Here is a 23,774-nt window from a genome sequence, read left to right as displayed (position 1 = left end):
GATATGTTTCCAGCGGACTGAGAGGCGGACGAATGGGGGTGTCTGTCCTGCGCATGCGATAGTGCCTCCTCCCCTCCAAACGGCATGTTTTTTCTCACTGTATGCTGACCTTCAGTATCTCCACTTGGCATGAGCCTGGGGGGGAGAGGGATGTATAATAAGCCTGTTATGATGTAACCCCCCCAATAATCAGGCCCAAATTGTTCACAGCACGCAGCCCCCGCTCCCCCACAAACCAGGCTTCAGAACCAGAACAGCTGGAAAAGAGCTGCACCTTCTCTGGGGGCTTAAAGACGGACGGATGCTTCCAGTGAGGGCCCTGCATTTCCTGGGGCCATGCTGCGCTTCCTTACATTAACTTCTTCATATTTAACAGCTTCGTGGTTTATTTTCAGGTTCTTGCTGTAGGGCCGACTCTGCATGTCATTCCCAAACTGAGGCACCTAATTAGTGGAAGAGTGATGCCCTGACAGAAACACACAGCTGTAGCAGTCGCTGTGATTGTATTACATATAAACGAGGACAAGCCCATCCATCCACCCTTTATGAAAGGATCTGGGTGGCCCCTAACGTAGGAACACCTACACAGAACTGGGGCCCCAATCGAACCCACGACCTCGGAGTCAAGTGACCCTCTGACACGCCATACAGCTCGGAACTCTAATTCAGGCCCTGTCCTGACAGCTGAGGCCAGATCCTGGCGGAGACCCCCCCTAGCGCTGACAGCGAGACCCCCAGCCCCTTTCTCTGCCTGGTATCCCCCTCCCACACTTACTGTAATCCGTCTCTCCAGAGCACCCCCAGAGAACAATTGGCAGGAAAGCAGGATAAAGCTTGCCGCTCTCTGGACGTTTTTTTAGATAAGGTTTCTGAGGAAAGCAACGATCGGGGGTGGAGGGAGGGGGGGGGAATCGCCTGTGGAATTTGCAGATCTGTCTGCCTGCACTAGGGACGTCCTCACCGCCGGCTTCACTGGAACCTTGTTCCTGGCTTCCTGCCAGCCCCCCCGCCCGTGTTACTGCGGCATGTCTGTTTAGATAGCGCCGGTACTCTGACCCTGGTCTCTGCACGTACCTCCACAGCAGCCAGCTGCTCCATGGAAAAAACCACTATAAACACAATAAATGTGCAGAAACGGAGGGTGGAACAGAGGTCAAGGGGCCAGATTATGGGCCCCTCCCCCTGCCGTGACAGGTACGCCTCTGCCCCCCGGAGGTGGGGTGGGGGGGGGCTGTTAAAGCTAATGTATTCTTGCGTGGGATGGTCTCTCTGTAGGAGGTCGGATTTGGACCGTCACCTTGGTTTATTAAATAGCTGAGATCACACTGTCTCCTGCCGTACACACACTCTGCTGGGGAATCCCCTCCCCATGATCCCCTCCCCATCTCCGATCAGACATCTCAGTGTTTACCCCCCCCGTCTGGCTCACACCTGCCGCAGATCCTTCTCCACTTTACTCAGCATTATTGCTGAAGTTTCCCGGCTCTCGCCATGCAGACTGATCACAGATCGCAGGTTTGACACTGGGCCCATACTTCGCTTCCATGCTCTGCATCTCGTGTCCTGGGAATGCCTCAGGGCTCCCTGTCCGGATCCCGGAATCATTATTCCAGGCCATAACCTCATGACATCACCCGGTCTGACTCCCGTCTTCATCTGATGGATCCATATGGAACTCGTTACTGTTTCTGACCCCCAGCACGTGATTGGCAGAGGCTCCTAACAAACCAGTTAGGCTGCAGCTGTGTCTGATGGCCGAATTGGAAGAGGCTAAGAATGCTTCACTCTCAGCCTAACAATCCAGTGAGATGCCTTTTCTCTTGGGTTTGACCTTAATGACGTTTATAGAACAGCAGAGTAGGTGTAGTGATTGTGGTTTGGGGTTTATGATGCCTGTAGGGTTCACACAGAAACACACACTTTAGGGGACATGCTGACTGGAGTGACATTCAGCTCATTGTCGGTAGCTTCCCAGGCTGTGTCTGCTGGGGTAATATACTACATACACCAAAGCTCGTTATATATTATTATATACCCCAAAACTCGTTATATATTATTATACACCCCAAAGCTCGTTATATATTATTATACACCCCAAAGCTCGTTATATATTATTATACACCCCAAAGCTCGTTATATATTATTATACACCCCAAAGCTCGTTATATATTATTATACACCCCAAAGCTCGTTATATATTATTATACACCCCAAAGCTCGTTATATATTATTATATACCCCAAAGCTCGTTATATATTATTATACACCCCAAAGCTCGTTATATATTATTATACACCCCAAAGCTCGTTATATATTATTATATACCCCAAAGCTCGTTATGTATTATTATACACCCCAAAGCTCGTTATATATTATTATACACCCCAAAGCTCGTTATATATTATTATATACCCCAAAGCTCGCTCTGGGTGGCACAGCAGACTCAACCATGTAGGTTGAAGTCAGGAGGGAGGGACATGGGGTTTGTTTAACTATGGGAGTGACAGGTTTATCCAATGCTGGTGATGGTGGGGGGCATGAGAGGAGTTTGAGCTCTGGCGCGGTGGAAACATGCAGAGCAGGAGGAGAGGGACCTGGGGTCCAGACGCAGGACGGAATGGAGTCTTGGATAGGTGATTCCGTGGGGGAGAGGGATTCTGTTTGATACGATTGGCGATTGGGGGGTGGTGAGGGATTAGACCCATCACCCCATCCTGAGCACACCCCCATTATGAGCCAGTGACCTAGGCTTTCCCAGAAGAGAGTAACATCTAAACGCTGTGTGGACATGGAGAGTTCTGGAAAACCGCATGTCCTCGGCGAGATAGTGGGAAGTGACCGTGGGGGAGGGGTGGAGCTTTCTCTTGATGGAGGCTGAGGTCCACTTCAGAGATGGGAGGGCCAGATGGGCTGATAGTTCCCCCCCAGTGTAGTCATATGCAAAGGCTGAGATAAGCGCGCACTGTCAGGCCTCGTAAGACTAAAGAAACCCTCCCTCCCTCCTCTCCCGCAGGGTCACGTGACCTTCCTCTCCCTCAGAGTCCAAACAGGGAAACAATGGACAGTGGATGAACCCCCGCGCCCTAAAATCCGGCACTGTTCCATTCTGTTGTACCCTAAGTGAACCGTGTGCTTGTCTTTTGAGTCCCTGAGTTGAGTTTGTGTGGCGTCCAGCTGGTGCTGGTACTGGGGAGGATGCAGGAGGTGTTTAGGCATCAGGGCTGACGCTGCCCCACCAGGGCCAGAGCCATGCAAACACCTTTATGTTTCTCAGGTCATTTCAATGTCAGGGCTGTTTTCAATTCGTAACACACGTTGTGACGTTTTTTCCATCAAAAGCTGCTTATGCACCACCTTTACGATTCACCATAAAAATCCCAAATAGTTGTTAACCGCAAGCCAATAGAGGCCGAGTGGGACACAACCAGTATTGACTGTAACTGGATTTACCAGAAAAGAGTGTTTACTTCAAAGTCCACTGGGGCTTAATAGATAAAGGGTTTGTAAGCAGATATTTAAGAAAAATGAAAACATGAAAGAGCCAAACTGCAGAGGGATTAAAAATAGTCCATCGCTGCCGTGTTTTGGAAATCCAGCCGGGGCGAGAGGCCTTGTGGCGGAAAGTTCCGGAAGGCCCCCATTGTTCTGCGACGGATCATTCACATGATCGCAGCCCCCACTCTCCTTTCTTCAGATCTACTAGTTAGCCATGAGGACAAAGACGGCGTCATTTCCTGGGCATTAAATTGAAATGACGCTTTATTGGCCTTTCGCACAGTGTACAGATACACTGGAATTCTTTAGTTTCCACATATCCCATCATGCTCTGCTTTGAGACACACACAGTTGAGAGTTAAGCTTGTAGCCTGAGTGAAGGGTCAGCTGTTTATCTGGCATCTCCGAAGGGTTAAGGGACTTTGTTCAAGGGCCCAGTGGAAACAACTATTCTGGCCCGGATGGGATTTGAACTAATGACCTTTAAACTGCAGGCACAGAAGCCTGACCTGCAGAGTCACTGGGGACAAACTGGGCTCAGAACCCAGGCAGCAGGTATAGAGTATTCAGAGGATAAACAAGACAAAGGAAAAATCACGGACTTGCCGACTAAATCAGGGAAGCGGCCACATGACGTATTTTCCCTGATAACCAAGCGGCACCAATTCAAAAGAAAATTGATAAAATGCAACTTCGGCCTTAATTAAAACAGCCGGCAGCCGCTAAAAGCCGTGCCGCTTGAGATGGCCGTTCCCTTTCTCCCTCCCACCCCGAAAGAGTCGCAAGGGCCCCGCTGGGGAGTTTAAATAGCACATTAGTAACAGCTGCCATAATCAGCACTAAGGCTGTGAGTGCAAACACCTGAAAGCCATTTACTCTGTAGAAAAACCTCCCCAAGTAAATAAAACCATCATAAAAATATATTCAGCCTCAATAAAGCACTTTAATAATAATGATGATTATGATAGCGGCTCTTTCGCTAGTGTTACCTAGATAACTCACCCGGCCAAATGTTTTAAGAGATAACTATCTTTAATTAATTCTGATACAAATTTGATGGTCACACACAAAGTTGTAGGACAGAATTTAATATCTGGGGGGGTGTGTGCCCTCTGTCCCTCCTGAAACCTACAGCCCTGGTCACGTGTATAGAAAGAGGAGAAGAGTTTTCCTGTCTGGGGGGGGGCACTTCTTGGGGGGGGGGGTCCCGTCCTTTGGAATCGCCGCCTTCCTTCCTGTTCGATGGGGGGACACCTGCCCGGCCCCCGCCCCCGTTTTCTTCCCGACATCCTGACTTTTCTCTCCCTTTTCTTTCACCCCCCCGCTGATAAACGCCGGTGACGGGGGCAGCACCACCAGGCTGTACAGCTGGATGTGGTGCTTAGTGAGACCGAGAGACCGTGCCTCCGGACTGTTCCAAAAAACGCGGCCCTCATCGCGGAAGTGAAACAAACTGTCAGTGACATGAAGTCTAAGGTTATTCATCATGCTGAAAGGTGGGGGTGTGGAGGGATGGGGGCCTTAATAAATACTGTACCACGCCATTGGAAGGTCTGGACACAATTAAGCTTGAAAGGGGTGGCTGAGCGCCAGGGCTGCTAACGAGCAACAGGGACCCCCCCGTGTTTGCTGCAGGTCTTTAGGCACAGTTCAATCGAGACCCCGGTCCCTCGCGCGCTTCACGAATGAAAGGCCCCACAGCGCAAAGTACCCCCACTCTTCATTAATAAACTCAAAGGCAAGACGCCACTTTGCCCCTAACCCTTTAAAGTCATGAATGTGGCGTGACAAACTGTGTTGTTAGCATGCTAGCATGGCGCTAGGCGGTAAGTAACATTCGTAAGGGATCCAGTAGTTAGGGTTAGTTTAGTGACCAAGGCTATGCTTAACGAACTGAACTTACTGTACGGTTTACAAACTCCCTTACTCTGCTCTAATGAACTTACCACATCCTTATGCTGTACAATCTCCCGCATCTTTAAGGAAAAGCACCTGAAATAAACACAGATGTGATGGTACACTTCAGCTCACTGATGACTTCAGGACGTGTCCCGGCGTCTCTGCCGTGCCCAGAGACAGGCTTCGCTCACTTTGTGTCACGGACGCTAGCTGTTTTTTTTCCTACGTATTATGTAACGGAGAGTTACTTATGCCAAGACATGAGATGGTCATTTATACGACATCAAAGCAACAGCTCTGGCCTGCATCGATTTGTATCGCACAAACTTTGTTCTCTTTTGCAGACAAGATGTTAAGTTCAGTTACAAGATTCATACGTGACTTTAAACATGTTTGAAAATTCAAGGTTAGTCTTTGGCAAGCTTTGAGAAATATTTCTCGTCTAGTCCTGAGTCGGGTGCCATTGGACCCATCCGCTGTCCATCCAGAGATGGTTCCCGCAATCCGATTGGAAAAATCATTGGTGTTGAAAAAGTAGCTGTTGGGAAAACAGGATGTGGACCAGCAGCTTATCAGCAGCACGTGTGTCAAATGGACCCCTGAACCCCTGATGGACCACTGAAAATCCTGCCTGGGAAAGCAAAACAGCTGGATTCAAATGCAGTGGAGTGTAGATCTTGTTCTATGAAGGTAACGATGTGTGCTGGTTGACTGGCTATATGTCACCAGCTAACCAGCCTAACACTGGCTGACTGGCCCCCGTTGGGTGGATGAGGTCCCAAGGATGATAATTCCCTGAACGGACTAGGGACTTTCGAGGTGATGCACCAGCGGATTGCAGAAAGCACTCAGGATCTTGGGGAATGTGAATGACTGAAGCTGCCATGTCCCGGCTGGGCCCCCAGGACAGATTAGCAGGCTGTAGCTCCATTCGGGCCTCACTGAGATTCCATTTGACTGCCAAAGAGAGCTTAGGACAGCGACTTGGCTGGGCAATGATCTCATGGCAGTGTGCCCGCCAAATAAAGGCAGGGACTTGCGGCCCATTTGGCCAAGGAGCCTAAGCAAAAGTAACAGGAAGAAGCATTAACGGGATGCGGCAGGAGGCAGGAATGGGATGGGGCATGAGGCAGGAATGGAATGGGGCATGAGGCAGGAATGGGATGGGTCATGAGGCAGGAATGGGATGGGGCATGAGGCAGGAATGGGATGGGGTTTTAGGCAGGAACTGGATGGGGCTTTGGGCAGGAACGGGATGGGGCATGAGGCAGGAATGGGATGGGGCTTTAGGCAGGAACGGGAGGGACAGACCCCCAGTGGCTTATGGGGAGGTGGGCGGCCAGCAGCAGGTTGGATTCACTTTAACGGCACCTGTTTAACCCCCTCAAGCCACCTCGGGGGGGCTCCCAACCTAGCCTCTGTTGTGGCCCCAGAGCCTGCTGGGGACCGGACCAGCTTCCACCTGAACCACTAGCATTCAAGAAGCTGGGCTTCTTGGTGTGGATGGAGGAGGAGCACACCAAGACGTGTTCGACAGCACCGGTCAAAAAAGCCCAGTAAACATTCCTTGGGAAAGCAAATGATTTGGAAGCCGGTTGGGGGGCCCTGGTTATAATTATTGCTTTGTTATATGGGCCAGGCAGGAACCTTTGGTCACCCCTTCAGCTTGGTGTGAGTTGTCCACTACGTGTTGAGACACAGGAGTGAGTCGTTTCTCTTGCTAGCTTTGAACAGAAGCTCCTCCTCCAAGGAGACTTGAAGTGGGCCCTGTGTGGCCAGAGGTTTGGTGGGGGTGACAGGAAATGGACCACTGAAAATCCTGCCAGGGAAAGCAAAACAGCTGGATTCAAATGCAGGGGAGTGCAGATCTTGGTCTAGGAAGGTAACGATGTGTGCTGGTTGACTGGCTATATGTCACCAGCTAACCAGCCTAACATTTCAACTTTGAGCAGGAACGGGATGGGGCACGAGGCAGGAACGGGATGGGGCACGAGGCAGGAACGGGATGGGGCACGAGGCAGGAACGGGATGGGACACGAGGCAGGAACGGGATGGGACACGAGGCAGGAACGGGATGCGACATGAGGCAGGAACGGGATGGGGCACGAGGCAGGAACGGGATGGGACACGAGGCAGGAACGGGATGGGACACGAGGCAGGAACGGGATGGGACACGAGGAAGGAACGGGATGGGACACGAGGCAGAAACGGGATGGGACACGAGGCAGGAACGGGATGGGACACGAGGCAGGAACGGGATGGGGCACGAGGCAGGAACGGGATGGGACATGAGGCAGGAACGGGATGCGACACGAGGCAGAAATGGGATGGGACACGAGGCAGGAACGGGATGGGGCTTTAGGCAGGAACGGGATGGGGCTTTAGGCAGGAACGGGATGGGGCATGAGGCAGGAACGGGATGGGGCTTTAGGCAGGAACGAGATGGGGCATGAGGCAGGAACGGAATGGGGCTTTAGGCAGGAACAGGATGGGGCTTTGGGCAGGAACGGGATGGGGCATGAGGCAGGAACGGGATGGGGCTTTGGGCAGGAACGGGATGGGGCTTTAGGCAGGAACGGGATGGGGCATGAGGCAGGAACGGGATGGGGCTTTAGGCAGGAACGGGATGGGGCTTTAGGCAGGAACGGGATGGGACACGAGGCAGGAATGGGATGGGGCATGAGGCAGAAACGGGATGGGGCTTTAGGCAGGAACGGGATGGGACACGAGGCAGGAACGGGATGGGGCATGAGGCAGGAACGGGATGGGGCTTTAGGCAGGAACGGGATGGGGCTTTAGGCAGGAACGGGATGGGGCTTTAGGCAGGAACGGGATGGGGCTTTAGGCAGGAACGGGATGGGGCTTTGGGCAGGAACAGGATGGGGCTTTGGGCAGGAGCAGGATGGGGCATGAGGCAGGAACGGGATGGGGCTTTGGGCAGGAACGGGATGGGGCATGAGGCAGGAACAGAATGGGGCTTTAGGCAGGAACGGCATGGGGCTTTGGGCAGGAACGGGATGGGGCTTTAGGCAGGAACGGGATGGGGCATGAGGCAGGAACGGGATGGGGCTTTAGGCAGGAACGGGATGGGGCTTTAGGCAGGAACGGGATGGGGCTTTGGGCAGGAACAGGATGGGGCTTTGGGCAGGAATGGGATGGGACACAAGGCAGGAATGGGATGGGGCATGAGGCAGAAACGGGATGGGGCTTTAGGCAGGAACGGGATGGGGCTTTAGGCAGGAACGGGATGGGGCTTTGGGCAGGAACAGGATGGGGCTTTGGGCAGGAACGGGATGGGACACGAGGCAGGAACGGGATGGGGCATGAGGCAGGAACAGGATGGGGCTTTAGGCAGGAACGGGATGGGACACGAGGCAGGAACGGGATGGGGCATGAGGCAGGAACGAGATGGGGCTTTAGGCAGGAACGGGATGGGGCTTTGGGCAGGAACGGGATGGGGCATAAGGCAAGAACGGGATGGGGCTTTGGGCAGGAACGGGATGGGGCTTTGGGCAGGAATGGGATGGGGCATGAGGCAGGAACGGGATGGGGCTTTAGGCAGGAACGGGATGGGACACGAGGCAGGAACGGGATGGGGCATGAGGCAGGAATGGGATGGGGCTTTAGGCAGGAACGGGATGGGGCATGAGGCAGGAACGGGATGGGGCTTTAGGCAGGAACGGGATGGGACACGAGGCAGGAACGGAATGGGACACGAGGCAGGAATGGGATGGGGCTTTAGGCAGGAACGGGATGGGGCATGAGGCAGGAACGGGATGGGACACGAGGCAGGAACGGGATGGGGCATGAGGCAGGAATGGGATGGGGCTTTAGGCAGGAACGGGATGGGGCATGAGGCAGGAATGGGATGGGGCATGAGGCAGGAATGGGATTTGGCATGAGGCAGGAACGGGATGGGGCATGAGGCAGGAACGGGATGGGGCTTTAGGCAGGAACGGGATGGGGCATGAGGCAGGAACTCCAGCAGGCAGACAGACGTGATAAAAAGGCTCTCCGAGTCTCGGCATTTGGGATCGATTAGGAAGTGCACACAGAACCTGTTCCAGAGCTTCTCTGGTGGCTCTCGACGTTACTGAGGGGGGCAGGTATGTGACTCCTGAAACACATACCAGCATGTATTTGCTGTTTGGGGCTTATTGTGAGCCAAACTTAGCACTTCATCCATGACAGTGGGAAGTTCTGTCCTAGGCTCCTTCAGAATGCAACGGCTAAATAAATGGGCCAGGAAAGCTCGTTAAAGAGCATTAGAACATTCGCCACAGGGGAGACAGAATTGGGGCGATCCTGGGGGAGGATTCAGGCCTGCCACCCTGCCAGAACCCCACTCCCAGCAACGATTCACACACACACAGGTTTGTAATTATATCTTTGTGGAGACTCTCAATACATTTCTATGGGGAAAACTCCAGTCCCAACATGCTGACCCTAACCCTAACCCAACCCTAACCTTACCCACAAGTAACCCAATGAAATTAGACTTTTGGCATTTTTAGTTTTCGATTGCATTTACAGATCTTTGTGGACACACACACACACACACACACACACACACACACACACACACACAGGGTACTCTCAAAAAACTGGGACTTGCCAGGATGCATCCAGGTCTTATAAAAAATAAATCATTTTGGATGATGCTTAAAACAGATGCGCAAACACCATATTTTTTCCAAGCGGTGATGAACCAGTGCTAAGTGTCCCTTTTGAAAGTCGAGCCCCCTTGTGTGACCATCATCCCATACTATCATCCCGCACTGCCGGTTTCTGTTCTGTCACACTGAGTTTGTGATTCAACTTTTGAAGTTCATTCTTCACAACATGATGTGGAGAAACATCACGAACCCCCCCCCCCCCCCCCCCCCCCCCGCAGACTTCGATCTTTCCTCCCTACGAAAAGGTCCACGTGATGGGAGCAAATCAAACGGGTCTATTTGTGTCCTCCATCGCAGCTCCCCTGGCTGTGACGCCGGCAGGCAGGACATACACCGCTTGGGCTTTTCGGGTTTCAGTACCATGCGGATTCTCAAGTACCAAGGAGACGGTTCATTGTGTTCAGGAGCTAATCTGCTGTGAGGAAGTCATACCTAAAATATATGTGTGAATGAAATCAAGAAAACTCTTTTGCTGAATAATGAAACGCATAGATTAGAAGTGTTTTTTCACTCCAATATATAACAAAAAATTGTTTATTCTGAAAAATGTAACAAAATACAGCCCTTTGTTCTGGTTTGACATTGACAGGAAGCTCATAGAGACAGATACAGACCAGAGCTGTCAGCTCACTCTGTGATACAGTACAGTGCAGGGATGCTGGTGCTTAATACAGTCCCAGCGTGCAGGAAAGCCTCGTTGGGAAGACGCCCCAATTCCACCCACATTCGAAAAGAGCCAGTTCAGATATCCCCATGAATCACACACCAATCTAAAGCCAGTCTCTCCCGACCCCCCCTTCTGAAAAGAAACTTACCACCTGCAAGCTTTACGTCACTTTCAAAGAGCCATCACTGTCTGTTGAGCACATCCTGGATGGAGATAACGCTCTGCTCAACGCACCACCATGGGCTTCCAGAGCCAAAGGGACGGCAGGACATGATGGTGGGTGTTTTATCTGACGAGTAAAGCCTCTAAACGGCCCGGGTGTGAAGAGAGATCCAGAGGACAGCGCCGGACACAACAGCACTCCGTGATGTTGACCCTGCCCCCAACAATACGCAATCCTCAGCGAGATGACAGGCTAAAGGGTCAGAGGTCATGGCAGCAAAGCCCATGTTTACAATATCTTTAACAGTAAAGTGTCTCATTTGTTGGGGCGGAGTATATGGTTTACAGCACATGGATACAAAAAAAGATGGAACTCAATCTGGAATCCAAGCACAGTTGAGTTTACCACCTATGACAAGGACCACAAGTAGACGGTGAGACGAGGACGCTGGGTTCACACTGCCCCAGGATGAATAGGCGAGTGGCAATTACACCAACATTCAGCCAATCACAGGTTATAAAAACTACCCAGCCTTAAAAAATCCCTCTGGACATTAAGGGTTATTGGCAAAGCAATGGGTAGAACTGGCATTTAAGTTCAAGGCCGTATCGTCAGCTAAAACAGGGCTGCTAACTCATAATGAGGAAAGCTGTCTCTAACATAGAAATAGGGTGAAAGCTTAATAAAATCACACCAGGAACAGCATTTAAATGCCGGAATGATTACAAACCAGCAAAAATGAAAACTGCAAGTAGTATGGAATTTTGAGGCGATTGTTGTATTTTTATGCAATGACCAGAATAACTTTTAAAAACGGCAAAGCACACAGTGCTTTTAAAAGGTAAGAAGCAACTGATATGTTCTACGTTTTATGCTTTGGGGAGTAAAACATGAAAAACAATATGCAGTGATTCGTTCCACTGTTTTACGGCAAAAATGTTAAATTTGAAGGTGCAGAATAAAACAAAATCAACGACAGGTCTGCAAAACGGGTGTGAGGTCTGAGGACTGTTAACCTGCTGGTCCTGAGCTCCAGTCCTGACTAATCATGATGTCCTTTTGGGTCGCCTCCCTGCAGAGGAGGATCTAATGCTTACAAAAAAAAAAAGGACTGAATCGAAATTCTGGCTCTCGAGTTCTTCCTCTAAACTCACCCAGGCACCTTCTTTGAGCCTGAGTTCTAGGCCGACAGTCGTGTGATTCAAGAAGATCTGAAATGCACCGAGAGCCACAAATCCCATCTCAGCGGAAAACACAAGATTCCACATCACCAATAGGGGGACGCTCACGGGGTGGCTGGGGGCATAAAGAGCCTCAGGATTTTGCTCCTGGAAGCCAAATGTGACATGACATATGTGTGCAGTGGGGCGGCTTCCGTGGGTGGCTTTACTCAAAGCAGAGAAGGCCATGCCGAAAAAAGTATGTCCACAACGCAGCACTTAGGTCTTAAGCAAAGCGAATGCCTGGCCCCGATATCACAGCTATGATGTAGGAGGTAAGGTGCCAAACTGTTGTGTTAGTTTCGGCTGGGATGTGATAGATTGTTAGCAGTCCCACCCCCAAAACTGAAGAGCAGTTTGTTTGGTCTCTGTGCTACTGCCCCCTACAGGTCTGCACAGAAAGTGCGCCCAAGCCCTCCCCTTTATATGCCCGTGCAGCCTGCGCTCCCAGTCTATGCCAAACAGCAGTACTTTTTCCACCAGGACTTTGAGAGCATCTTCATCTTATCAGGGGTCCTCTTCCTTAGCCGCTGCTGAAGTTGGCTGTCGGCATGCTGGATTCCCACCATGATGGCTGTGTCGAACACCTCTTTGAGGTTCTTTTGGGTCAGCGCCGAGCACTCCATATAGGCCACTGCCCTGGCGTCCTGGGCACAGATGTGGGCCTCGCGTGGGTCCACAGGCCGTTCCCGGGACCGGGCCAGCTCGATCAACACCTTGACATCCTGCCGCAGGTCCGCCTGCGTGCCGACCAGCAACAGCGGCGTGCGTGGGCAGTGCCGCCGCACCTCGGGCACCCACTTCTCCGTCACGTTCTGGAAGGAGGCAGGGTTCACCACGCTGAAGCACAGCAGGAAGATGTCGGCGTTGGTGTAGCACAGGGGGCGGAGCTTGTCAAACTCATCCTGCGTTCGGGGACGACACATTGGGATGGTTAGATGCCCCCAGGTGAGACGCTTACTGAGGCCACTGGTTAGCAAGGGCAGAAAGTTCAGGTCCACAAACCATAAATCCAACCAGCTGTACTCTGTCACTATCACTCTTTAACTCAACTGATTAGTTGAAACTAAATCCAGGTCTGGATTTGCACTTTCTGAACCTGCTCTTTCCACCTGGTCAGCATATCTTCATGAAAATCCCTTCAACATAGTTAACAATGAAGATGCCGACTGCCTACTACAGACTAAATTTAAGTGAACAAAGATGAAGTCCATATAGCCCACACTACCTTACATTATCCACCTAAGTAAGAGATCCTGCTTCCTGAAGCTGGATTAAAACTGAGCTACTGAAATTTATAGGACGATAATCGATATTTTATTTTTCCCCATGGGGGGATCGTCTTTACGGCTCCTTCACTTTGCTCTTTATAGAGTAAGCTCCACAAAGGGCTGCCAGTCGCAGCGCCGCCCAGGGAGCTGGGGATTAAGGGCCTTGCTCCAGGACCCACAGACGTGCTGAGGCCGGGTTTGAACCAGCAACCTTGCGTCTACAGGCACACAGGCTTAACCCACCGCACCACACGCTGCCAAGTGACAGCAGGAAAACCTTTTGGCTAAAATCTCACATTCCCTCGGATCACATCACTTGATAAAACGGGTTATGCGTATTACATAAGTAGTGACGAGATTGTGGGATAACAGTGGGGTGGGAGTCGGAGCTACGTGTGTTTACGTTTATGCGATGAAAGGCTGCTGTTGTTATGCGGAGGCGCGGGGCAGAGATGCCGGAATGCCCCGTCTTCACAGTGATGTGGTGGGGGCAGTAAACCAGTGCAAGTGTTTGTTCTGCACAGGATTACCCTGATAAGGGCCCGGCGGCGTGGCCCTGACGCCAAGAGGGGCCCTTATCTCCTGTAATGTGCCTCTAATCCTCTTTTAATCATCTGGCGAGTGCCGCGATATTTGGCCCTTATCTCTCACGCATCGCTAACTGTAGCCATCACAGAAAATAGCGAAATAACTGTGCGCCTCCGTCATAAGGGGGCGCTGTTTACAGTCCGAGCATTCTGGGTCTCTTCCCCCCCACCCCTTCCTTTTTCTTTCTCTCTTTCCCCTCTATCTCTTCCTGAAGCAAACATTACTTGAGATCTTCCCCCCAAGAGGAGTGGGAAATCATTTCTGGAATGCTGGCTCGTCAATTAGAATTGTTACTGAGCAATTTAGCTCAGTGCTGTCGGTGAGGGACCGTTAACCTACATTTAGGCCGGATTAACAAGCGGAATCCACCAGAGCGGCCCCTCCCACGCCGGCGGTGGGGAGGAGGGCTGCACTCCACCTGCGAGAACATAATCACTGCGATTTCCCGGCGATTTCACTGCTTTCTTTTCTGTCAGGTTTGATGCTGGGAAACACACCATCTGTTTCTCTAGTTTTGGTCGCGACTCCTCTAGCTCTCATAAATGGCAAGAATGTCCTTTCTAACATCTCCGTGGCCCCCTTCCTGCAGTGATGTCTTAACCATACGGTGACAAATTCCCTCCGGGGAAAATGCCAAAGGAGAGCACGTGTTTGCAGATGCGGCCGACAGTCACCAAACCCTAACAGGCACCAGTCCTGCTCTGCTCAGCACCTATGAAAACCCCTTTTAATAAAATGTTAATGAAGTGTCTGCATTGTCTTGCTGACCCCTTGGCTCTCTACTATGACTCATGTTTAGCGGTTGAGATCCAGTCCCTTTCCAGGCAGGCTGAGCAGAGGGTCCTTCCTGTGTCTAGACAGCTCTGCTCCAAACGGCTGTTGGCTTGTGCTTCAGCTTTCCAGTCCACTCTTCCAAAAGCACTCATCTTGCGTTTCCTCTGACTAACAACAGCTGCTCCGCTGTTCTATATCTCTTTTTTCCGGGACTAGAACCAAATTCATTACCATTTGCCTGATTGTAACTTAATTCACAGGAACTTCGGTGACAGTATTTCATCATGTATGGCGGTAACGTCATCGTTACTCGCGATGAGCCGCTTGTCGCTTTTTAAAACCCTGACTGAAGTATATTTGCTGTTAAACCCACCTGGCCAGCGGTGTCGCACAGCTGCAGCCGCACGGGCATCCCGTCCACCGCCACCACCGCTGGAGGAAAAAGGAGACAAAGTCAGAGTGGCTTGTTTGGGTAGCAATGTGTCTGAAACCCGCTATTTCCGCCCGCGATCATAATTTATGAAATATTGCCTAAACGTTAAATTAACGCTCTGAATGCAGAATAATGATAAAATAAATATTACCACAAGTGTTAGGTCTATTGTACGGTATTATTACACGCTACATGTAACATGACAATATGATGAAATATATTAGGTATTATATTAGTAAAGTATTATTATAGTAAACTATAAGTAGTATCACATAACGCGTACACCAGACTATATTCTATTAAGGAATTTATGCAAAGAGCTGCCAGATTTAAAAGATTAATTTAGATCACTGGCATAAAAAACCATGCAAGTCTTCTGTTTATCATTGTATATATTTCTATAAGTGAACGTTTACCTGCGAAGTTGTCGAAGGCGGTCGGCACGTACTCCGTCGGGTACCCGTTGGTGGTGTAGCTGACTATCAGGCTGGTCTTGCCCACCGCTCCGTCTCCCACCAGCACGCACTTTATTCTGCGCTCGTCCCCGTTACGGAGCCGTCGCGGGGGGACCGGGGGGACATCGGACGTCGCCACCGGCTTATACCCCCCGACGCCCTGCGGAGGCATCGTGCTGCGGGACCTTGTGGAGGAGCGGTCGGACTATTATAGGTCTCCCTGATCCATCAGGCTCCCGGACTCTATCTTCAGCGGGGGTTTCATCTGGACAGCTGAGTGCAAGAGCCCGGTTTGCGATGCGTCCTGCAGGCTTAAAGGACATTCATTCCTCTGTCAGGCGTGCAATCCAATCCAAGCTGCTGTGGTTCAAAAATCATTAAATGAAATCCTCGCACTGGCGATCCAAACGAGGAGCCTTTCAGTACCTTGTAAGTGCAGCCGCAGATAAGACACTTTGTCGGTCATATCGCAGCACAGCCCCAGCTGGATATGCTCTTGGAGTCCGACCTCGCCGAGTCCCCCCTCCGGCAGCATGACATCATCGCAAACCTCCAGTGTATCAAGAAAGAGCCTCACTGCCGCTGACCAATAACCAGCAAGCAGTTTGAATGGGGTCCCGGAGCAAGGACGCGCGTTTTTCCTGCTTTGCATTAACTGTGGGTTATCTGAAACGGGGATCTCTAAGGAGGATACTTTTTCAAATTGGTTGAACCTGTTGTGAATAATATAACTGTTCTAAAATGTAATTTATTTCCATTCTGTTTAAACAGAAAGATTAATGAAAATGACTGAATGCAAAACACAAATTCGGTAATTGTATAAAACAAACAATAAAGCTGTTGTTGTTATTACATGAATAATATTTGCGCTACTTAAGATGTAAAGTAGCCTATTACTTGAAAAGTAATAACTAATCCAGTGGTTGTTTAAATCTGGGTTGTGCGCTCCTGCCATCTGCTGGTGTGACCGCAACATTGTCCCGTGCATTAAACGTTAATGATGAAGTGGCAAATTATTTAAGGGCGGAAATCACGCTTGAATCAGATAACCCAGATATTGTGTGGACTTTTGGTCATTACCATTTCAGTTTCTTTGGGAACAAACAGCTAAAATATCTAATTGGATTAACCGGCTTTAAAAACTCGAAATTGCTAGTTGTGGGTTTTTCGTTGTAAATCGATCAGTGCTCAGTGTAATCAGTAGTTAATTGCTTGTGAATGAATATAATGCATATAATTTATGTATAATTTCTATTAAAATACTTCAAATGATATAATACTAGTGTGAATCAAAGATGTATTTAAACTATGGTCTGTTTATGTTGCACACGTGGCCGACATATGGTGACGAAATCCGGAAGGCGTATGCATTACATATGCAGGACTGAGACACAGCTTGAATAACAATAACTTGTTCGAAGCGGAGGTACAGTTTAGCTGGCGACAGCGACAGTGACAATAGCAACAGGGACGCTGGACGTGTGTACCCGGAAGTACGTGCTGACGTGGCGCGTCACGTTGTGTACGAGGTCGACGTGCTGTGACGCGCAGTGACGCGCTTTTCCCGCCGTTGTGAGGCGTGGATTCCTTTCTGTGTAAGAGGAACACAAACGTGTACAACCTTCAGACCCGTAAAAATGCCCACTGTTCACGACTGGATCAACAGCCCCCTCGGTGTCGTGGAAGGCATTTTTGGTAAGATGATATTTATCGAACTGGTTGAATCATTAGCTAAGTTAGCAGTTTGGTTTGCCTTACCCTACCCTAACTAGCTGTCCGATTTGGTAACGATAGCTAGCTGGGCAGCAATGCCATGTTTTTTAATTCTGTGTACCCACAGTACCCGTGCATGCATACATACTGTCCCCCATCCACCTGTGACTAAGTCTGGGCAGCTCCTCCTGTCTTTCGGTGACTTTAAATACCCCGCCCTTCCTTAATTGACCAGTATATGCACGAAACGGAAATAAGGAAAAGTGTTTGAGTTATAGGACGGTAGTTAATGTGTGTCAGGTGTCTGCTGACGGCAAACCATGTGTAGAAATACGAAATATGCTCTGTTGGCAGACAGTACAATCCAGCATTGTGCAAAATCCTGTATAATCTGAGCTTGTTTATGTCCTTACAGTCAGCCATGTGATGGCTCATATTCTGCAGGAGCACCCGGTTCCTGTAGCTTACATTTATTTTTCCGCATTTAATTAACATAAATTTTATTCAGACTCCCAACCTTTCTGATTGAGTGTTTATATTCTGCAGCCCAGTACAATTCCAGTCCAGACTGGGAGCAGAAAGTTCTGGATTTTTTCAGAGAGAAGCTAAAGGACCAAGAAGCAGCGAGCTGGGTATGTAGTTTATCACCGTGCCTCGGCTGACACCGTGATTACTGTGTCTGTAAGATGCCTTCCTGTGGGCCCCTTGTGATCCATCACCGATCCATCGTTCCTTTGGCTTAGGTCTCCGGCAGGGTCCACTTCCTGTTCTAATGTGATAAAGAAATGTGTGGCTGATCTGACTGTCGTATCTTTGCACAGGTTCCCTCGCTGAACGATGTTCCTCTGCACTACCTGAAGACCAGCAGTTTGGTGAAGTTCCGCTGCATGGTGCAGGACATGTTTGATCCTGAATTTTACGTGGGGGTGTATGAAACAGCTGCCCCCCCCCCTGAATCCAAGGTAAGGGCCGTGGCTTGTGCTTTGCATCCAGGCCTTGTCACTCTCCACTTACAGACATCTGGGCTTACTATCGGGAAGGACCATTTTAAGTATCACAGCCTAACGCGGCCAGTGGCTTTAGATGGTGATCTGGTGAATCGTCTGTGTCCCGGGAGAAGCCTCACCAATCCCCACAGTGAGAGTAACATTTCCATGTAGCTCCAGTTTGTGGGAATGTCGGGCAATGTTCCGCATCCAGAAAGGGGAGTGGGCTCATGTTTCCATGGTAACAGCAGCTAAGGGTGAAGCTGTGTTTCTGACGTTAAGATGTGACACTCCGCAGGTCTTAAAGCTTGGAAAGTACAGGGACATGACTGACTGTGAGGTGAGTAGGTCCGTCCTGTCTGTATAACATTCCCTCTCAGTGTACTGAGCCGTGGAATTTCACAGAATCCTAAAATGGGTTTGGGTTTATTTCCATGACTACGGAAGGCTTGTATAAAAAGACGATTTCACCGAGTAACCCATGGGCTGGATTTAAAGTGCTGTGTAGGATGAACATACAGGACACCCATCTCTCCCGGCCAGCAGATAGCAGCTGTGAGCTGCATGTCCCGTGCCTCAGATTACGCTCTGTACCTTTCTGAGCCTGCCCAACCAAGTAGGATGTCCATGCTGAAATCCTCGAGGCCTCGTACACAACCAACAGCGCTTGTTCAGCACTGATCATCGGCTGCTCGCTAGAACACGGATTACAAATGTCGCACATCAGTTTGTTTGATTTTGGAATTTTAGCAGTTTGGAGGTTTTGGTTGGTTGGATTGTTACTGCCATGACAAATTTGATAAACCTGCGTCGTTTGTGGTATCTGGAGGGATGACGCCTGTCATTCCGCCACAGGAGCTTTGATCACTGCCGTTTCAGGTGGACCTGAACTCCAAACATGTGGTGACCATGGAGAGGCAGAGCTTTTACTGTGTGCCGATTCCTGGGGAGTCACAGTGGGTCAAAGACATATCCTTTTTGGGTGGGGCTGCTCTCCTGATTCAATGAGGTGGGCGATCGTCAGAGGTGTTAGCTTGCTTAGTGGTTGTGGGTTGACTTGCTCCCGGTGGGGCTGGGCCCCCCCGTACTGTTCCTTTGGCTGATCCTCTGGCTGATCCTCTCCTTAACACAACGGCACGGGTTTGCGCGCTGCAGCCAGGCACGCGTACTTCCCTCCACCTCGTACATGCCGCAGCGGCACAAGCGGAGCCATGAGGAGGAGGATGACGAGATGGAGTCACAGCCGCACAAGCAGAAGGAGCAGCTGACGGGTATGTGGAGGTTCCGTGAGCCCATAGTGGCCGTCTTTGCTCACAGGGAAGTGTGTTGACCCCGGGCTCAGGGAGACCTCCTCTGATTACCAGGGAATCATGCTGCCACAGACCCCTTTGGCCACGGAGACACCAAGCGGCTAGAGACGGGATCCCAGGGTGCAAACGCCGCTGCCTCCGGGTGTCCCCACTCCCTGGAGCTGAACTTCCCCCTGCCCGGGGAGATGGGGCCTGCTTGCCTGGTGAAGGTACGCCACCCTCTGTGGCCAGCCGGGGCCTGGAGCTCCTGACAGCCTCTGCAGTACCATGGCTCTTCTTCACAGGTCTACGAGGAGTGGGAGAAGTTCAAAGTGAACGACGTATTGGAGGTGTACGGGATCCTGTCGGTGGACCCGCTGCTGAGCGTCATCGCCGAGGAACGGTGAGATGGTCTCCATGTACCCCCCAGCCATTAATGGGGCTTGTTTTTCTTGTCTTGTTGATTGTTCTCTACAGCAGCAGTGTGGCCCTTTTCCACTGCCAGTGAGAACTGAGCCATGTCGCAAACTGGCAGTTCTCCATTGTAAATTACGGGACCCATACCCAAGCTGTACCTGCGCTGACATGCCAGCGCTTGATGCATTTCAGTGTTGGCCTGAAATTGTGACCCAGTAGAGCTGGTTATAATGGTGGAGATAGTGGTGTTCTGCAGGTGAAGTATCTGAAAGAAACAAAAAAAAAATATTCTATGTATTATTCATTATTAACTTGGAGTTTAAATTTATGGTCACCTGTACTATACTATAGAACTACTATAGAACAGCAGAACGGAATGGATTCGTAATGCAAATGTACACAAGCTAGCAAAATTAGCATTCGCGTTTCATGCTAACATAAGATGGTGATTTTCAGACGTGGCTCACAAATTACCACACAAAAAAAAAATCATAGTAAATCATGATGGACACTGTGTGAACAGTGAATAATCATCTCTTTGGTTTATGACACTCGGCAACGCCTTGACCAAGCCGGCCCTTCTGCAGTGGAAAACAGAAGTGACCTGGAACCGTGCTGTAGCTAGTCTCTCTTCATGGTACGGCTTGGGTACGGTTCGGTTCCTGTTTCCCCGTAGAAAACAGAAGTGAGCTGGAACCGCGCTGTAGCTAGTCTCTCTTCATGGTACGGCTTGGGTACGGTTCGGTTCCTGTTTCCCCGTAGAAAACAGAAGTGAGCTGGAACCGCGCTGTAGCTAGTCTCTCTTCATGGTACGGCTTGGGTACGGTTCGGTTCCTGTTTCCCCGTAGAAAACAGAAGTGAGCTGGAATCGCGCTGTAGCTAGTCTCTCTTCATGGTAAGGCTTGGGTTCAGTTCGGTTCCTGTTTCCCAGTGGAAAACAGAAGTGAGCTGGAACCGCGCTGTAGCTAGTCTCTCTTCATGGTACGGCTTGGGTTCGGTTGGGTTCCTGTTTCCCAGTGGAAAACTGCCATTAATCTATATTTTTGTATTCTTTGTTAATATGGTAGAGTTTTAACTAATCTGGAAGGACATGCGATTCTTGTCATTGCCGTCGTGTGGAGTCCATGCAGTGATGTCATCATCCCATGTTCAGAGAAGGACATTTTGTTGATTCGATGGATGGGATGGAGAGCCTGGAAGAGCAGAGAGCCCACAGTCCGCCTGCCTCCTTGGTTCCCCGAGTTCACATGCTGCATGCCTACAGACTGCAGCATAATAACCCACTACTGCCCCCTGCTGCCTCGGAGGGTCAGTGCACCACTCTATTAACCTCCATGCCGGATGATCAGGTGAAGGTGCAGATGTTCTGCTGTGATTTACCACACCTGCCCTGCTCCTCCCTTAGTGTCCTCGGGCTTCCTGGGCGAGCTGGCATCCATCAGAGCAGAGCTCATCGGCTTCCTCACGCATGTGTTGCTAGGAGATGGTCTGGCGGCAGAGTATCTGCTCCTGCACCTCCTGTCTAACGTGTGAGTACCCCCGCACCCTCCAGACCCCGCACCCTCCTCCTAGGCACCGCCCCGCTGACCGTGTGCTCCTCCTCGTTCAGCTACGCCAGGAGAGACGTCCTTCCTCTGGGGAAGTTCGCCCTCAACCTGAGCGGCTGCCCCCCCAGCTCCTCTTACACCGAGCAGCTCTTCAGGGTGCTACAGCAGCTCGTGACATGTGTGAGTCCGGCCGTCGGACACCCTGCTGACCGACTGAGCGTCATCTGATAGCCGAGTGGCACCTTGCCTGGGACGACCGGCGAGGCCTGATTCCCATTCTTCTTTCCCGCCAGTCCCACCGGGTCGGCATGAGCCTTGGCAACATGAACGGCCTGCACTTCACACCCCAGAAGGACTACACAGCCAACCGGCTACGCAGCGGCATCCTGCAACTGAGCCCCAACACGCTGCTCTTCTTGGACGAGACACAGCTGCAGCAGGGGCAGCTGGACGCGGCGGGTAAGCTGGTGCGGGGGGGGGGGGCGGGGCGTGACCCAACAGGCACCAACCAACTCTCCCCTCTCCGGCCCTTGGTACAGGCGTCAGGAACATCACCGCCCTGGGCAACCTGATCTCCTGGCAAAAGGTTGATTATGACTTCAGCTACCACCAGATGGAATTCCCCTGCAATATTAATGTGCTGATTGCGTCAGAGGGAAAATCACTCCTGCCGGTGAGGACACAGGCCCGTCCCGCGGCCAATGCAGGCGGCGCTGTGCCCTTGGGCCACGGGGGCCGGTCCTGCGAGGTTATTCTGGTAACCCTGAGTGGATCTATGGCAGGCAGCTACTTTGGTTAACCTTTCAGTTTCTGTCACTCCACAGTCCGACTGCCACATGCCCCTCCAGCCCCAGCTGCCCCCCCCCAACATCGAGGAGTACATGGGCGCCCTGCAGGCAGCGCTGCCCCCATCCCTGTTGAATAAATTCCGCATTTATTTGACCGCGCTCCGGCACCAGGAATACAGCATCTCCGAGGAGCTGACCAAGGTTAGTGAGGTCCCGCCCACCTGGGGGGTGGGATGGGGGTGTTTCTTCATGCACACTAACCCCTCTCTGGTGATACACCCCAGATGGTGGAGGAGGACTTTGTGGAAATGCGGAAGGAGGATCCACAGAGCATCTCTGCAGATGATCTTCACAGAACGTTAGTGGTTGCCAGGTATGTTCCAGCTGATCTTCTCATGTTAAGAGGCCCCCTTTCGTAGAGTACCCGCTTTGTCAGGGTTTTGATGGCTTTGGGGAGGGGGATGGACCGCGGGAACAGCCTCTGACCTCTCCCCTGACCCTCTCGGCCAGGCTGCTGTCCCTCAGTGTGGGGCAGAGCACGCTGTCGCGGGACCGCTGGGTGCGAGCCAAGCACCTGGAGGCCAGGAGAACCAGCAGGACACAGCAGAGGACCATCAACAGCAATGAGCCCTAGGCAGCAAGGCATCATGGGAAAGGGGGTGGGGGTCACCCAGGCCTGTATAATTAATGAGGCTTACACGGCCATTTTTCTACTTTGGAGAAACGAATAAACTATTTCACTAGTTCTCCTGGTACTTGTATGATTTTTCGTAATCTTGGCAGCCCTGCCGATGGATTTTTTTCTTTAGTTCCATGTTTGTGCCAAGATTGTCGTGGACACGTTTTCGATTATTTCCCCTTTAACATTTTCTAATAAATTCTTGAACTAACTTTCCTCTCGTTTCTGCAGTAGTTCCTCTTTGCATTTTATGGATTCTGCCATTTTTAGCTCACTGGCATTAAAACAAACATTGAGCGAATGAAATGTGACAGACTGAGAATTGGACCCATCGACCAAACTTTACACTGGAGATTTATACCGATATTTTAGAAACTTGACTTTTAACATGAATAAAGTCAAATTTGTACTGTCTACAGTTGTCTGGGTGTTTTGATTCAGTTCCCACAGGCACTGAGTATGGGCTGTATATCTACACAGCATCTTTCATCTACCACTTGCGTTGAACACCCTCCGTTTCCCCCCCCAAAAATGTTACAAGTTTCTGGAATATTTAACAGATATAAAATGTCTGGAGCATTAGATGTAAAGTACTTGTTGAATGTAATGTGCTCTGCTTTAGAATTCCTCAGCCTACCTTGGTGTCCAAGGGGATGTTCCTCGTAACTTCTGGTCACTCTGAAATGAAAAAAATTAAACTTGGAAGGAATTGCA

General features: G+C 50.7%; 2 protein-coding genes across 3 annotated transcripts; one reads left to right on the top strand and one right to left on the bottom strand.

Annotated features, from left to right (window-relative positions):
• Positions 1-10,570: 10,570 nt before the first annotated feature.
• On the bottom strand, positions 10,571-16,319 carry rhoua (ras homolog family member Ua). Of its 2 annotated transcripts, XM_049007700.1 has the most exons (4): positions 16,068-16,319; positions 15,603-15,952; positions 15,127-15,185; positions 10,571-13,025 (listed from the first exon to the last, which is right to left on the bottom strand). In XM_049007700.1, the coding sequence occupies exons 2-4, from the start codon at positions 15,811-15,813 to the stop codon at positions 12,573-12,575; spliced, it is 723 nt and encodes a 240-aa protein (XP_048863657.1). In that variant the 5' UTR covers positions 15,814-15,952; positions 16,068-16,319; the 3' UTR covers positions 10,571-12,572. The 2 variants fall into 2 exon arrangements, with proteins under 2 accessions (XP_048863657.1, XP_048863656.1); XM_049007699.1 differs by having other exon boundaries at positions 15,603-16,319.
• An 859-nt stretch (positions 16,320-17,178) lies between these two features.
• On the top strand, positions 17,179-23,474 carry LOC125738564 (minichromosome maintenance complex binding protein). The gene is made up of 16 exons (XM_049007698.1): positions 17,179-17,336; positions 17,901-17,986; positions 18,176-18,316; positions 18,639-18,680; positions 19,220-19,309; positions 19,479-19,611; positions 19,705-19,859; positions 19,935-20,032; positions 21,200-21,354; positions 21,452-21,575; positions 21,656-21,773; positions 21,887-22,052; positions 22,133-22,266; positions 22,418-22,582; positions 22,666-22,754; positions 22,892-23,474. Exons 1-16 carry the CDS (start codon positions 17,279-17,281, stop codon positions 23,013-23,015), a joined length of 1,878 nt encoding a protein of 625 aa, XP_048863655.1. The 5' UTR covers positions 17,179-17,278; the 3' UTR covers positions 23,016-23,474.
• Positions 23,475-23,774: the final 300 nt, after the last annotated feature.

This window comes from Brienomyrus brachyistius, chromosome 3, assembly GCF_023856365.1.
Source record: "Brienomyrus brachyistius isolate T26 chromosome 3, BBRACH_0.4, whole genome shotgun sequence".
Classification (NCBI taxonomy): domain Eukaryota; kingdom Metazoa; phylum Chordata; class Actinopteri; order Osteoglossiformes; family Mormyridae; genus Brienomyrus; species Brienomyrus brachyistius.
This window is presented reverse-complemented; position numbering and strand designations above follow the sequence as displayed.